Here is a 16,188-nt window from a genome sequence, read left to right on the forward strand (position 1 = left end):
GTGATCTACTTGGTACCTCTGTGGATTCGTTTTCTCAGTTATTTTTAGTTTAGTTTAGTTTTGTTTTTTTTTTTTTGCGGTACGCGGGCCTCTCACTGTTGTGGCCCCTCCCGTTGCGGAGCACAGGCTCCGGATGCTCAGGCTCAGCGGCCATGGCTCACGGCCCCAGCCGCTCCGCGGCATGTGGGATCCTCCCGGACCTGGGCACGAACCCATGTCCCCTGCATTGGCAGGCGGACCCCCAACCACTGCACCACCAGGGAAGCCCTCGTTTTCTCAGTTATAACTGTGGATGGACTTACACAACATCCTCACTCTGAGAAGGGTCCGATTCCAAAGGCTTGGGCCCCCTAAGAATGAAGGTCTGAGTTGCACTACCAGATAAGGGAGCCATCAACTCCTGCAAAGGTGATAGAGTAGGATGTGGAGTCTTCAGAGTGGATAGTTGAGGAGAGAGAAGATAAATGCCAGTTATGGCCTCAAGACCAACTGCAGCATGGGGGCTGTGGTTTGGGTCACTAAACTGCCTCTTCTAAGTTTCCCCTCAAGAGGAGAGGTCCACAGGAACTTGGGAAGAACTGTACCCTGAAAATGGATAGAGAAGTCTGCCCATGTGATGCAGTCTGTATAGACCAGGGTGAAAACCATGTGGGTTCACTGCTTAGGGCTCCCTTCAACAGAGAATCTCCTGTGAGGAGGGCAGGGAGCTAACAGCCGCAGCTGCTGCCTCTGTGAAATTCACTGCTGAAGGCCATGCTCTCCTCAACCTGCCAGTGACTGCACTCAGCAGGGTGCTAAAGCTGGGCCCTTCCTGCCCATGTGGGCCACCTGTCAGTCAAGGATTGCCTTGAAGTTCCCCATCAGCTGGGTCAGGACTTTCTCAGGGTTGCACTACAGTCTGAAGCTCTTCACACCCAATCCTCCTTCCTTCTTTCCTCCATTCACAGGTGTCATATCTGCATTGCCATCCTGCCTGCTTTTCTTCCTTCTCCCCTCCGTTCTTTACAGGCTTTTCCTGCAATACATCTCTTGCTCCTCTAATTCCATCTTGGCATCTGCTTCCTGGTGGATCTGAACTGACCCACAAATCACACTTCTAAATAGTTCTTTTCCAAGTAACCAACTGTTTTTCTGGGTTTTTTTGCTTGATGAAGAGTTTAAACCTGAAGGTTAAACAGACACCTACCCTATCAATACAGGTATCTCTCTTGGCCAATTTACTGTCATTTAACTCTGCAGAGGAGTTACAGGTTATGTCAGTGTCTTCTAGAACTTGTACTAGGGAAACAGAGGTCTATTTTGTCTATTTACAGGAGGGCAAGTTCACCTCCAAACTTTCCCTGGATTACTTTTATGGTTGCCTCCCTTTTCCCTGCCATTGGACTCTAGTGGTAAGAATCCTGTTTGTCTCCTTTAAACCACAGAACTGCTAATTCAGATGAAATGACATTTCCAGAAGAACAGGAATTCCTGATTTAAGTGAGGCCCTTTTGAGTTCAGATGGATTTGTGATAAGTAAAAAAGAGCACTCTTGTTCCCAGACCAGCTACACACTGCCGCCCCAAGCTGCGGATTAATGGAACTGGCCCAGTAATAAACTTGGTTGGGATTTTCCTTGGTGAGATTTTGTGCCCGCCAGAGAGGTTCCCTTGCAAGTAAATGAGTCTGGGCAGGAAAATACCCATATGTGGCGTTCTTATTGCCTCTCCTACAAAAACAAATCTCCTGGCAGTGATGAAACAGAAAAGACTGACTAAAGATAAACACTTGGATTCTGCACGAAGGCTTTTGGTAATTTTAGGGAAAATGGGCTGGGTCTCTCCCATACCAGCAAATTGCTTTGGAGGCTGTAAAGTTTGGTCTCCGAACTCATTTGGCCAAGCTGCGCAGAAAGTCAAAGGAAGATTCATTAGCAAGGATGAAATGTACCACCACATTATGTCTGTCTTTTCAACCAAACAGACTGAGACTTATTTCTTGTGACGTTCAAACACTAACACAAAATGTTTTGAAACCTCTGTGACATTTTTTGGTGAGTAGAGTGTCTAAGGGAGTTTATGTGGAAGAATCAATATAACTACTGCTCCAGAGTTGTCAGGGAATACACCCAAAGGGCCCCTCTCTATTAGTGACTAATTTTATTCTAAGAATGGGATCCATCACTTCTAATTTAAGACCTTGACTTGTGATGTAAAGTAATGAAGCATCAGCTCTTGGACACTTCAATATAACCTATCTCCAGGGCAGATAGAAGAGATAGATTTCTCACCTGAGACGTATTTAAATCAGAATCAGACAAAGAACTTTGTCATTCCTCGTTGAAAGGAACAAGTTGCCCTACTTAATTGAATAAGGCAGTCTTTTTTTTTTTTTTTTAATATTTATTTATTTGGCTAAGCAGGGTGTTGGTTGCCCTGTGCAGGATCTTCATTGAGGCATGAGGGCCTTTTAGTTGCGGCACAAGGAATCTGTAGTTGTGCCATGTGAACTCTTAATTGTGGCATATGGGATCTAGTTCCCTGACCAGGGGTTGAACCCGGGACCCCTGCATTGGGAGCTCGGAGTCTTAGCTACTGGCCCACCAGGGAAGTCCCAAGTCTTTTAACAATTGCAAGAGAAAACTAAAACTGAAGTTTTTTCCCTTGAAAGCCATAACAAGTTTTATTTTTACAGATACTGATACAATGTCTACTAGCCAGGCTGAATTATATTATCATCTCTAACCTGGAGCTCCTGGCTGTACAATCAATACCAGAAAGAGCCTTGATGGCGGGTTGGAGGAAATTCACAGAATAAACAATAAAATGTCTCTTGCCTGAAATCTTTGCCTCCAAAATGGGAGATGATGATTCAGTAGAACTACAATGTGCAGCCACTAGGTTGGTACCCATGTAGTCCTAAAGTTGTTTGGCTGTAAGGGCATCATGTGATACCTCTAAGTATTTTGTTGGTGATTTGTTTCTAAAAGGTAAAGAGCTAAGAGATTTTTGTTCCTGCTAAGAAATGCCAAGCATATGAACACAGGCAGCTATTCCATCTCTGAGTTTCTCTGCCTGGGCCTTCTTTCTGAGAGCTTCCTGCCTTCCCTTGAGAATCATGCTCATTGTACTTATTCTTGACGTTGCTCTGCCTCCTACCCACCATTAAAGGTGATTAGTCCAGATGGACACCTGATTCAAGCTAAACCAATCAGACACCTTTCCCTGGGAATTTGGACTTGAGGCAAAAGTCCATTTCTCTTTCAAGAGAAACTGTATAATATGTGAAATTGTGAGGTGTAGACAACCACGTGCCATGTGGATTGAAGAGCAGAAAAAGCTGGGTGCAGAAAGAAGAGTGAAGAAGATATGCAGAGAGAAGTGGGGTGGGGAGACAGAAAGAGAGAGAGAGAGAGAGAGAGAGAGAGAGATGTGGACTTTTTCAGGTTCTATGCAGTATCCTTGTAATTGCTCACTTTTGCTTAAGTGAACAAAACCTTTTACCTGCAGCCAAGAGGAGTCTTAACTTTTCCTCCCACTCCTGGCACGTGTATGATATAGAAAATATGAATTTGTCCAACAAGGTAATCCTGGACTCACAGGAAACACTTTGATCCTGTAGGAGCCTCTTCTTGCTGCAGGAAGAAATCTGCCTGTTTTCTGAGCTCTTTCCCCACACCAGCCCTTGAAGGGTCTAGAAAGACTCAATCTGAGGGTCAGGACAGACTGAGGTTTGGGGGCCCCCAAGGATTTGGGGCTGTTAGAGCCCCTAGTGCAATGGCTAGGCTAGAGTGCCTAGTCATCATTTGTGATATACTTTTTCTGTAACAAAATGCATACTGAGTTCCAAATGACCAATTTAGAAAACGACTTAAGGACTACAATCCTTTAAAAAAAAAAAGCAGGGACTGCCTGCTCCATATTAATTAGTAGTGACGATTTACAACACAGAAGGGGTTCTTTAATACACACAAGCACTCCATTAATCAGGACCTGATTGCACTTTAAGTTCCCTCCAACACATTTGACTTTTCATTTATTTAATGACAGGGAAGAGACAACTAAACTTCAATCTTCTGTGCATTGAATGGCCATTAGATGACAAAGCATTTGTGAAATGATACTGTAAGTCAGTGGAGGAGAAAAAACTTTAAAAATATCCTCTCTCTCTCTCTCTCTTTTTTTTTTTTTTTGAGGAACAGACAGAATTCTGTAATGCTCACAAAGGAAGAAGCAATTAAGACTCTGATTCAGTTAAGAAGATATAAGAGAAATATAATTTGAAAGCCTGGAGGCACTAGACAGTTTGAGTTCTGGCTCTTTTTTTTTTTTTTTTCAATTTGAAAGCAGTCACTGTTTATTAACTGGCCAGATTACAGAAGTAATCATGGTAGATACCTTAGTTCATCCTTCTAATAAGCCTGTTGATCTGGTCTTCCCTGTTGCCAGCATCTCCACCTTCAACAAAATGGGTGGTCATTTTCTTCATTCCACCTCGTGAAGACAATTTGAAGGGCCACAGGAAGTCGTTTGCTTCTTTGAACGCAAACGCTTTCCAACAGTATAGATCTCATGAATCAGATCCTCCATGCAGATAATACCGTATTTGCCAAGAGATGGAGCAATCAACACGTTATCTGTCAGGGCAGTTCGCTTCTTGTTGATTTTGCCATAACCACGCTTGTAGATCAATTCATTTACTGACTTCAGGTTGGGTACCTCCATGCAATGTATGGTTCCACAATTCTCAGCATGTTAATTGAAGCCTTGTTGAGCTTCACAAAAGTGCCATTGAAAATCTGATGGAGTCGGAGAAGCTGCAACACCTTTCGAACCTTTGGGCTCACACCATTGATACCTCTGATCCTGATGACAAACGTCAATTTGGGTTCCGTGGCTACGCAGAAGTTGCCGGCTTTTCCTGCCGTCCTAGCCATGCGAATTTCAGTTCTATACATCTGCCTGTATTCCTTGTGATCGTGCTTAGCTTTTTCATAGATAAGCTTCCTCCTTGCCTTTCGAAGCATCTTTTGGGCAAATTTCTTTCTCAGGCGCTTGATCTTAAGCTCTGAGAAATTCTTTCGCTTTTTCTTAAGGGTTTCTGACACAGCAGGAACCTTCTTTTTCTTCTCTTCCGCACCCTCCATGGTTCCAGCCGGAAAGAGCTGCGTTCTGGCTCTTTTGTTACAACTCAATGACCTTCGGCAAGACACAAATTTATCTGAACCTTTGTTTTCTTATCTGTAAAATAGGTGTTCCAGTAAGGCTTGCCTGCCAATTCTTAGAGAGTTACTGTGAGATTCATGTGTGACTGTACATGTGAAATTTTTTGTAGTCTGTATAGTATTATACAAATATTATTCACTCTTATTGTGACAATTGAAATACTAATAACTTTTAATTATTTTGACTAGGGGGAAATGTCTACAGTCATATGGTCAAATTAGGAGTTACTGTATGGCAGACACTACATGAGAATAAATTCACCCTCTGATCCAAGATTATATGCAAATATATATTTTTATTTAATTAATTAATTTATTTTTATAAGCCAATCTTTTTGTTTATTTAGTTTTTTGCTGAGTTGGGTCTTTGTTGCTACATGCGGGCTTGCGACGAGGGGGGCTACTCTTCGTTGTGGTGTGCGGGCTTCTCATTGCGGTGGCTTCTCTTGCGGAGCTCGGGCTCTAGGCGCGCGGGCTTCAGTAGCTGTGGCACGTGGGCTCAGTAGTTGTGGCGCACGGGCTTAGTTGCTCTGCGGCACAAGGGATCTTCCCAGGCTTGAACCCACGATCCCTGCATTAGCAGGCGGATTCTTAACCACTGTGCCACCAGGGAAGCCCTCAAATATATATTTGTAAAGGAAACTTTTGTTGTTTTTAAGCATGTGTGAGTTGAACTCATGCCTGTAGGGTTAGCTCTCTCGTGGAGCAGCATTTGCCTCCTGGGCCCTCCCTCCACCCTGTCTTGGTTTGGCTGGTCCTCTCCTTGTCTCCTTGGCTCCAAACCACGGTTGACTTTTCTTTACCAGGCACGAAAAGTGACCTCACTTGAGTCTGGACAGTTCTGAGACAGAGAGATAACAGTAGAGCTTGTATATGCTTGGCTTCTGTCAACATGACAAATAAGACAGGGGAAGAGAGGTGGCTTGAACAGCTGGTGTAACCAGATCTGGGACTTATTTGGGTCGAGGGAGGAGTTGAATGACATCGTCAACCAATGAATGTCCTATCAGGTGGTAAACTCTTCCAAGCTCGGCTTGAAAGACCACTTTTGGTCCTGCACATAGTGGGGACCCCAATTTTTTTTCTTTAAAAAAAATTAAAAATTTTTTTCCAAATTTATATACGTATATGTATAATACACATATATATATTTCTTGAATATATGACTAATACTGAGCACCTTGAAATTTCCCCCCAAACACTGGTAATTAGTTCTTTCATCACACCCAAAATAATATTAATAATATGGTCTAGGCTTCTGAGGGTGATGATTCATCTTCTCTATCATGTGACACATTTATAGATCTACACAGACCTAAGTACATAAAGAGAGACATTTATCTATGTATTTTATTTTTATATAGACATTTTATTTTTTGGTATTACTTTAGCATCGTATTTTTTATTCATTTCCCACCTGCCTCAATGTTTTTGAACAAAGTTGTAATTATGGTATTCATTAATACTTGCTTCTGGATTTTTTTCATCAAAAATGATTAAAAAAGACATTCTCACATTGATATATTATCTTCATAAGTACTACTTCAGATAGCTACCAAAAATTCACTGGATATATGGAGCCGTCACATATACTTAACCAATCTCATGTTAAGTGTTTAAGAAACTTCTAATTTTCCCCTACTATAGATTATGCTGCAACTAGCAACTTTCCAATACAGCTGCTAGTTAACCTCCAAACCATGCTTTACGTTGTTAAGCATTTTCTTTTTCTTTCCTTTTTTTTGGGGGGGGGCAGAAGGGCGTGCTACACGGCTTGCAGGATCTTAGTTCCCCAACCAGAGACTGAACCCACATGTTGGCAGTGAAGTGGAGCCCTAACCACTGGACATCCAGGGAATTCCCGTGTTAAGCATTTCCAAAAGCGTATTTTTCTTTTCTAAAAATATATTAATTAATTAATTAATTTTTCCATTTAAAATTATTTTCTCCAATCCCCCCCAAAAATACATATGTATAGTAAAAATACTAAAGGATAAACAACTCGTGCACAGTACCCAAGTACAGACTGAATCTCAGAAATTCCTTCTTCCTCTTGTCCAACTGCATTGCTGAAGTAACAGATAACATTAGGCAGACCACAGTCCCATCCATCATCACTGTCATCATCACCTTTATCAAAATTATCTTCCTTACGATCATACCAGTGATGCATTTTTTAGGAACACCAAAGTGAAGCCTGACAGTGAGACCCGCATGTGAGGAGAGTCAATGCAGAACTGGGTGGCGGCAGCCATCATTGTAAGTATTTGTAAACTTGCCATGTGCTGGACACTGTGGTAGACACTTGAGATGTGGTAAATTATGAATACACACATACCATGTCAAGGAACTGGTCAACTCTTAGCCTCCTGTTGAAATAATCTTCTTCAACAGTTTTCTGGACTCTTGATTATTCAAACCCTTATCTATTCAAAGTCCTTGTCTGTTTTGCTCCCCTTCAGTTGCTAATGGTGATTCTGCTCTGGGAATTTTCTCCATACTGGTTCAGCAAGTCCAGGCAGGTTCTGCCCCAAGGGCTCCTGGGCTAGAGTCTTTTAACAACTCACTCACCCCACCAAGTTTCTGACCATTCACCTGAGCTGGAATCATCCACTCAGACCAAGTCAGTGATTCAGAGCTGAGAAAAGCGGCCTGTGGCTTTCCTCAGGCAGAATGGCAGGCAACGGCCACTGGGCTAGGCTAGTGTACTGGACACTCCTGTGTGGAGAACACCTTGTTAGGCACGGGGAAGAGAAAAAGGAAAATGAAGTCCTCTTAGACTTGTCCTCTAAGAGCTTGCAGTCCTTTTCAGGAGCTGAGTCTATATGTAGTGCCAGAATTACAGTGAATGGTGAGAGGGTGCCTTACAAACTGCTAAGAGGACACCAGTGGGTGCTGGAAGAGGAACAGGCAAAGTCATGTAAGGATCAGCATTCCCTCAGCAAGGAATTATGGCCTTCAGAGAAGCAATTCCATAAGGAAGTACAAGATGTGTCTAGCCCTGCAGCTATTTACAATCCAGTTGGCGAGGCAAGAGATACTGAGGTAAAAGTCGAAACAGAATATAAAGCAGTGTTACCTGTGATTACGTGTCAAGGGAGTGAAAAAGACAAGAACAGCCTGAATTTAAGGGAAAGGAGGGATGGATGAAGGTTTGACCATGGAGTATGGAGGGCAGTTTTGAGCAGGGTTCAAACAAAGAGATAGGTGTAGTGAAGGATTAGGCCAAATGTGCTTGGGTCAGAGCCTAGCTGGAGAGGATGAGGGACACATCTGTGTAAAAATTAAGGTCAGAATGCTGTGAAGATGGCAGTGTGTTGGGAGTCCTTGGGTGCTGGATTGATAGCTCTGACTTTTTTTCTTGTGGGTTGTTGTTCAAAGCTTGTGAGCCAGGGAATGACATGAAAATGGGAGGCCAGAAATGAGGGACTGGAGGGAGAGAAACCAATCAGGAGGCCACTGCAGGCTTTGAAGATAAGGTCCTGTTGTGGGAGTGGGAAAGGAAGGATGGGCTTGAGGGACATCAGAAGGAAGAATTGACAGTCCTTGCCGTTGATTGGATATGGACAGAGAGGGAGGAGAGAAAGTCTTTGCAAGTAGAGAGATTTACATATCGGCAGGAGTGTACTCTCAATTGATTATCTTATAAAAATTGTGGAGTTTCTTCTCTATGAGATAGGTAGGCAGTAGGTATCTCACTGATTAAAAATGACAAAACCAGAGAGCAACTCCTGGCTCAAAGGAGGGGAGAGTAGAAAAAAGCACTCCGATCTAGGATTACAAACCCTGGGCTATGTCCCAGCACTTTTCTTCCCCCCAAGAATTCATTTCACGTATTTGGACAAAATACAGGCATACCTCGGAGATATTGCCAGTTTAGTTCCAGTCGCTCGAATCTTTTTGGCTTCCCCGTGCATATAAAAGTTACGTTTACACTGTACTGTAGTTTGTTAAATGTGCAATTGCATTATGTTTAAAAAAAAAAGACAATGTATATACCTTAATTAAAAAATACTTTATTGCTAAAAAATGCTAACCATCACCTGAGCCTTCAGTGAGTTGTAAACTTTTTGCAATAGTAACATCAAAGATCCCTAATCACAGATCACCTTTAGCAAATACAGTAAGAAAAAAGTCTGAAATATTGTGAGAATTACCAAACTATGATGGAGACACGATCTGAGCAAATGCTGTTGGGAAAATGGAGCTGGTAGTGTTGCGTGATGCAGGGTGGCCACAAACCTTCAATTTGTAAAAAAACCCCGCGGTATCTGTGAAGTGCTACAAAGTGAGATCTTCCTGTACTTTAAAACTCACTGGACCAGTCTCCTTACCTGTAAAATATTTGTCTATTATCTATTTTATGGGTCTCAGCCCAAATCACAGCCATTATTTATTAAATACTTCAGCATGTAACAGAATTTGTGTTAAGAACTTTATTTGTAATTTCTTATTTAATCTTTAGAATGCCCATTCTGCATTTAAAAAAAAATTTGAAAATTTAGTAGCTTAAAACAATATTCATTTTATTTGTTCTACAATCTGGGCTGGGCTGGGCTGGGCTCTGGTTCTACTGGTCTTGATGCTAGTCACTGATGCCCTTGCAGTCAGCTGTTGGGCCGGCTGGGGGCTGGGCTCAGCTCCGGTGCTGGATGGCTGGAGTTCTCCCTGTCTCCACCTATCTCAGGGCTTCTTCCTCTGCACGTGGTTTCCCCAGCACTGCTCAGATCTCCCAAAATTACAGAAGCAGAAACTTCCACACCTCCCTTGGGGTTAAAAGAGGGAACAAACACAGATGCAGGGCTGCATTTTCCAGGCGAAGGCAAGTCACTGGCCCAGTCCAGATTTAAGTGGGAGGGACTCCATAAGGGTGTGACCAAAAGAAGGGTGGTCCATTGAAGGCCTGCAGTGTCACAGACTACCACACTATTATCTCCAATTTGTAAATGAATAATCTATGATTTAAGGGAGGTTAAATTACTTGCCCAATGTAGAGAGTAGAGCTAGGCATTTCAAAGCTTGTGTTCTAAATCAGTGGGAACAGATAAAATTTGTATATAGTCGTTCCTCAGTATCAGCAGGGGGTTGATTCTAGGACACCCCGCGCCCCCCAACCAAAATCTGAGGATGGTCAAGTCCCTTATATAAAATGGCGTAGTATTTAAATATAACCTACACACATCCTCCCATATACTTTAAACCAGCTCTACGTTTCTTATAATAACTAATACAATTAAATGCTATGTAAATAGTTGTCAGTGTGCCACAAATTCAAGTTTTGCTTTTTGGAACTTTCTGGATTTTTTTTTTTTTTTAAATCCACAGTGGATGTGGAACCCAAGGATACAAAGGGCCGACTGTAATTTGTTTTAATCTAAAATCCTGTGAGGTGGGTACGGTTATTGTTTCTAATTTACAAAGGAGAAAACTCAGGAATAGAGAGTTTCAGTATCTTGCCTCAGGTATTTTCCTCCAGAGATTCATTATACACTTACCTGTTACACCATACTGCCTCTTATGGGCAGTACCTGATATATACAAGGCACCTATAAATGTTATTTAATCTGAAACTATTGTTTGAGGCACTGAAGCAAATCTCTTTGGCCATCCACTATCATATCTTATAGACTGTTTGGGAACTGGGAGTTTTCCCTTTGAGCTATCACGTGATCAGAGCAGTTTCCATTTCAGGCATCTACTTTGTCCTCCACTATCTATGTCTTGAAGTTTGGCAAGGAATGACGGCATCCTTGCCCACCCAACCTCAATCCTGATTCTCCCTAACTGATCAATCTCATGGCTCCCTCAGCATCTTCCTCTGTGCAGCAGCCAGGAACTCTTTACAAAGCAAGACCTTCCTTCCTGGGTGAGGACCTTCCTGGAGTTGGGCTGGCCTCAAGGTTGCATCTGTTCATCAAGTGGCTTCTGAATTAGTAACCTTTCGGTCCCAGTCACTTCCTCTAGTTCCAGAGCTAATTTTCCCATTGTTGCAACTGTGGTGGCTTCTGACGATAGCTTGTAAAGATGCTATTTCCCATGGAGTGACCTGTAGCAGCTTCCCCTTCCCTCTGCTGGTCCTATGGGCAGAGGACCCGCTGATGGGAAATAGTTCCAGAGTCTCCTGAAGGAGCCATGCTCTGCTCACCTTTGACAGTGATCCACATGACTGTCTTTCTCTCTCAGGCAGTCTTGATTTTTCCATCTGTGGGGAGTTTGGAATCAGAGCACACCCTCAAACACAGATAATGGGGGGCGGGCTCACTTAGGTGGCCTCTGCTCTATTTTGGGCACTGACAGGGAGAAGCCATTCAGGGAATGTGCCCCAAATACTCTTACCTTTTCCAAAGCAAAACTATGGGGTGTGGGGCTTCCCTGGTGGCGCAGTGGTTGAGAGTCCGCCTGCTGATGCAGGGGACACGGGTTCGTGCCCCGGTCCTGGAGGATCCCACATGCTGCGGAGCGGCTGGGCCCGTGAGCCATGGCCGCTGAGCCTGCGCGTCTGGAGCATGTGCTCCGCAATGGGAGAGGCCACAACAGTGAGAGGCCCGCGTACCGCAAAAAAAAAATAAATAAATAAATAAAATTTAAAAAACAAAAAAACAAAAAAAAACTATGGGGTGGCCTTGTCTTTCCCATAAACTTTCCTCCTTCAAAACAACTCCAGATTTTAATTTTGACTTTGTTCCACCCTTATAAAACTGTGAAGGCACAATACTTGCACTTGATACAATTCTATTTTATTTAACAAAGAGGTATGTAGGCAGGTATGTCTTCAAAGTGCTTTACATATATCGCTTCATATGACTTATTTCATAAACTTACGTTTGAATCAAATGGGGTCGGGTAGGGACTTTCTGAAGCCTGACTTACCTCGCAGCCACTCTCCCCTTCTCCCCAATGGAGAAGGGACAAGGAAGGAAGGAATTGAGCTGCTCCGGAGGACCAGGCCGCCTACTACTTCCCGCAGCTGTCTTGCCAGTCTAGATCTAGCAGGGGGTCTCCACCCCTCGCCTAGATCCAGTCGGTGGGAGGGTGGGTGGTTTTTTCCGGGTCACTGGCGCACCCTCTCTGCTCCCAGCCACCTGTTCCGGTTCCATCCCGGCTCCAGGCTCTCTGGAGGGCGTCAGGGACATTCCAATCCTCCCACTACCCGCGCGGATGTCGCGGGAGAGGGGGGCACGATCGCTGTCCCTTTCCAGCGCCCAAGCTTTGACCAGGTTTCTTCTCAACCCCTAGTGACTTGAGTCACCCTGGAGAGGAAAACAAGGATTGATAAATGGTTTGAAGGTTGTTTACAGTGAACCAGCTGGCGAAGCCGCATCCCTAGCGACAGAGGCACTTTCTGGGCACCGTCTGCGCACGAGCAGACAATTGAAAGCCAAACAGCCGAGATGCCTCCTCGCCAGACCAAATATGGTCACAAGCGCTAAGTAGCCTCCCGTGGAAAGGCTGGCCTTGCTGGTGTCTCCCCGCGCCGGAGCGCACCCGGGCCCGCCCTCAGGCAGAATCACGGATCAGTGCAGCGCTCCGGCGCTCCCGGCCTCGGCACCCGGCACTAAGGGAGGGCGCGGCGCCCAGGACCGGCCCTTACTCGGTCTGGGCCCCTCACCCGCGTGCCCTCCGCCGCCCCCAGCCTTGGTTTCGGTCCACAAGTCCTTGATTAAACAGGCTCGGGCCACTTTCCCTTTGATCCCGCCCCAAGTCCGTGGTAAACTCAAAGGAATGCAGATCCAGGGCTCCGCGGGAGAGGTCCGCGCGACCAGGAGGAGTGGGTGGAGGGCACCCGTCTCCTCTTACCCTGCAAAGTACCCAGCACGCCTAGGGTTTTCTGGAGCCGGGGGTGGGAGGAGGAGGAAGAGAAAGGGGAGAGACGAGCGGGGGCAGGCAGGCTGGGGACTTGGAGGTCATGCATAATTCAACAGCTCAACTTTCGGCCCCGCCTCTTTCCTGGGAGTGGGAGTTTGCTCCAAACTTTGTTTATGGGACAGTCCGGGAGCCGCGGCGGCCGCGCTGTCTGCTTCTCCTCAGCCTCCTCGCGGAGCGCGAGCGCCTGAAGCCAGTTCGGGGGATGTGAGAGCAGAAGGCCCTCGGCTGCCAGGCACCGAGTCGGGTCAGGATTTGCCAGCCGGGCCCCGGCTCCAGCCCTGCAAGCTCGGGACGCACCCTAGCGACCCAGGCCCGACAGCGAGTTCGGGCGGGACGGCGGCCGCCGCACGCCCAGACTCGGCTTCGCTGCGCGCCCAGGTAGTGCCCGCTGGCGCGCGCCCGCTCACCCGGCACCACGCCAGGGCGCCCGGCTCCTCGGGCTTCCGGAGTTGAGATGTCTTGGAGACTTTGGGGGGCTGACTGCCCTGGAAAGTTTCGACCTGTCCTTTGCCACCAGCAGTTCAGCAGCGTCTCCAGTGCAGTTAACTCCCAGCAGCCACCCCATCCCCCCTTTCCTGGTAACTTCTTGGCTTCAAGAAAGTTGCATAATTCTCGAGGCCAGGAGGGACCCCTCCCCCCTCCGGCTGGTCTTAACTGCTGGGTGTCTGGGATCCCGAGGCTGACACCTATCTGTCTCTTTTGCTTTTTCTCTCTATTCTCCCCCCCGTATCACCCTCTCCGACCCTCAATAAAAGGCTCATCTGACCTCCTTTCTCCTTGCAGAAGATGAATCCGGCCTCGGCGCCCCCTCCGCTCCCGCCACCCGGGCAGCAAGTGATTCACGTCACTCAAGACCTAGACACGGACCTCGAAGCCCTCTTCAACTCGGTGATGAACCCCAAGCCCAGCTCGTGGCGGAAGAAGATCCTGCCCGAGTCGTTCTTCAAGGAGCCTGACTCCGGCTCGCACTCGCGCCAGTCGAGCACCGACTCGTCCGGTGGTCACCCTGGGCCCCGACTGGCCGGCGGCGCCCAGCACGTCCGCTCGCACTCGTCGCCCGCGTCTCTGCAGCTGGGCACCGGCGCGGGCGCTGCGGGCAGCCCGGCGCAGCAGCACGCGCACCTCCGACAGCAGTCCTACGACGTGACCGACGAGCTGCCTCTGCCCCCAGGCTGGGAGATGACCTTCACGGCCACTGGCCAGAGGTACTTCCTCAAGTAAGTCAGCCTGGAGCTAGGGGGGACACAGAGTCATGATACCCAGGGTGTGTGCACGCTTGTTCTTGAGTGTGTGTGTGTGTGTGTGTGTGTGTGTGTGTGAGAGAGAGAGAGAGAGAGAGAGAGAGAGAGAGAGAGAGAGAGAGAGAGAGAGAGAGAGAGAGAGGGAGGGAGAGGGAGAGGTGATGTGTCACCTTCCACGGCTGTTTCCCAGAGATCTGGGAGGCTGGAAGTAGGGAGTGAGTCTCTGGGTGTTGGAATTGTAAGGGATCAGAAACTGAGTCTGGTGAAGTTCTTCCAGGGTTCTGGAAGTCACAAGAGATTCGGGACATGGAAACTCTTAGAGGTACAAGAAAAAAAAACTTTTGGGAGAATTCTCAATGAGACACATAGGTGACTATGCCCTGCAGCTGGAGTACTGATACAGACTCCTGGACCCAAACTCTTACTCCCTTCCCTGCCCACTCTAAGTCAGATAGTCAGAGCCTGGTCCACTGAGATATGACATCAACATAAATGCTAGAGCAGATCTGAGGCTTGGGGAGGAGAGGGACTCTTGGTAGTGTAGGTGGTCTCCAGTCTCTCCATTCTTGGGAAAAGCAGTCTGGAAAAGTGAACACTGCCTGGTAGGCCTTACTGGTGACGTGATGACCACACAGCACCTGTGATGTAATTAGTAACTGCCTGGTGAAGTAGTTGTAGGCTGGACAAATCAATTGTGTGGAAATTGGGTCGGAGTTTTATTATGTCGCCCTTGGTAACCTAAAATACCATCAAATCAGGAGCCTGCTTTGTCATTCTTCCCTTCCCTTTGTTCCAGCTTTTTGATGTAATGAAGTTTACATTTGAGTGGAATTAGACTGTATAGGAAAATATATTCATAGGCATAAAGAAGGTTGTTTCCATTGTGGTACCCTAAAATAATTGTATTCTGGAGGAGAAGCCAAGCTGGAACTTGCAATGTAATTAGTGAGGTCATGGGGGGTCAGGCTATCAATGGCCTGGATTGAAGTCGTGCCAGCTGGACCACTTGGTCCAGGATTGCCTGCCCTGGCGGGCTGTTCACTGCCATGGAGGGAAACTCCTCCTCTAAGAACTTGCCTTGGAATTTATGTTAAAGCCCATATTTCTTTGATTGAGTAGCTTTAGTTTAGACGTTAAGATGTTATGTGCTATTTTAAAAAGATAATCAACCCTTTCTTTGGCACTAATATTTGATACTTTGCTGTGAGAGGACCCTAATAACAAATACACAAGGATGGATGAGGCTTATAATAGCCAACCCTTTGACTCATACTGGTGGCCAATTATTCCTTTCCCATCCCAAAGCTGTTGATGTCTTGTGCAAGGAGGAGTGCTTTATTTTTTTGCTGGGGTTGATGCATTGCTGATAAGCCCTTGTCCTAAAACAGACTTGATGGTCATTTTAGTCCACAACTGGTCTTCTCCTGGGTTTTGAGTGACAGTGTGGACACGTACTCAGTGCTTTGATTTCTTTTTTTTTTTTTAATTATTTATTTTTGGCTGCGTTGGGTCTTTGTTGCTGCGCACAGGCTTTTCTCTAGTTGCAGCGAGATGGGTCTACGCTTCGTTGTGGTGCGCGGGCTTCTCGTTGCAGTGGCTTGACTTTGTTGCGGGAGCACGGGCTCTGGGTGCGCGGGCTTCAGTAGTTGTAGCACATAGGCTCAGTAGTTGTGGCTCACGGGCTTAGTTGCTCCGCGGCATGTGGGATCTTCCCAGACCAGGGACGGAACCTGTGTCCCCTGCATCGACAGGAGGATTCTTAACCACTGCGCCACCAGGGAAGCCCAGTGCGGAAGTCCAGTGCTTTAATTTCTAAATAGTTGATGGAATTCAAGTATGTGATGTAATAGCATGACATTTTTCTAAGTGTGATGATAT

General features: G+C 46.2%; 1 protein-coding gene, 1 long non-coding RNA gene and 1 pseudogene across 7 annotated transcripts in view; 1 reads left to right on the plus strand and 2 right to left on the minus strand.

Moving 5' to 3' along the window:
* Window positions 1-16,188, plus strand: part of WWTR1 (WW domain containing transcription regulator 1) — a 203,971-nt gene that overhangs the window by 58,690 nt on the left and 129,093 nt on the right. The window contains exons 1-2 of one of the 3 annotated variants that reach the window (XM_067737524.1): window positions 13,145-13,447; window positions 13,853-14,286. In XM_067737524.1, the coding sequence (XP_067593625.1) occupies window positions 13,856-14,286 (431 nt within the window). In that variant the 5' untranslated portion in view covers window positions 13,145-13,447; window positions 13,853-13,855. Of the gene's footprint in view, window positions 1-13,144; window positions 13,448-13,490; window positions 13,648-13,852; window positions 14,287-16,188 lie in introns of those variants that run through there. The other 2 variants (XM_067737525.1, XM_067737523.1) reach the window with 2 other exon arrangements.
* LOC137224705 (large ribosomal subunit protein uL30 pseudogene) lies at window positions 4,277-5,268 on the minus strand (annotated as a pseudogene).
* LOC137224706 (uncharacterized) lies at window positions 9,625-14,078 on the minus strand. Of its 4 annotated transcripts, none has more exons than XR_010943456.1 (4): window positions 13,937-14,078; window positions 12,074-12,453; window positions 11,349-11,405; window positions 9,625-9,969 (listed from the first exon to the last, which is right to left on the minus strand). It is a non-coding gene; the product is annotated as an uncharacterized lncRNA (long non-coding RNA). The 4 variants fall into 4 exon arrangements; XR_010943457.1 differs by lacking the exon at window positions 13,937-14,078 and adding an exon at window positions 13,001-13,084; XR_010943455.1 differs by lacking the exon at window positions 13,937-14,078 and adding an exon at window positions 12,813-12,992.

The sequence above is a fragment of the Pseudorca crassidens genome, chromosome 5, assembly GCF_039906515.1.
Source record: "Pseudorca crassidens isolate mPseCra1 chromosome 5, mPseCra1.hap1, whole genome shotgun sequence".
Classification (NCBI taxonomy): Eukaryota; Metazoa; Chordata; class Mammalia; order Artiodactyla; family Delphinidae; genus Pseudorca; species Pseudorca crassidens.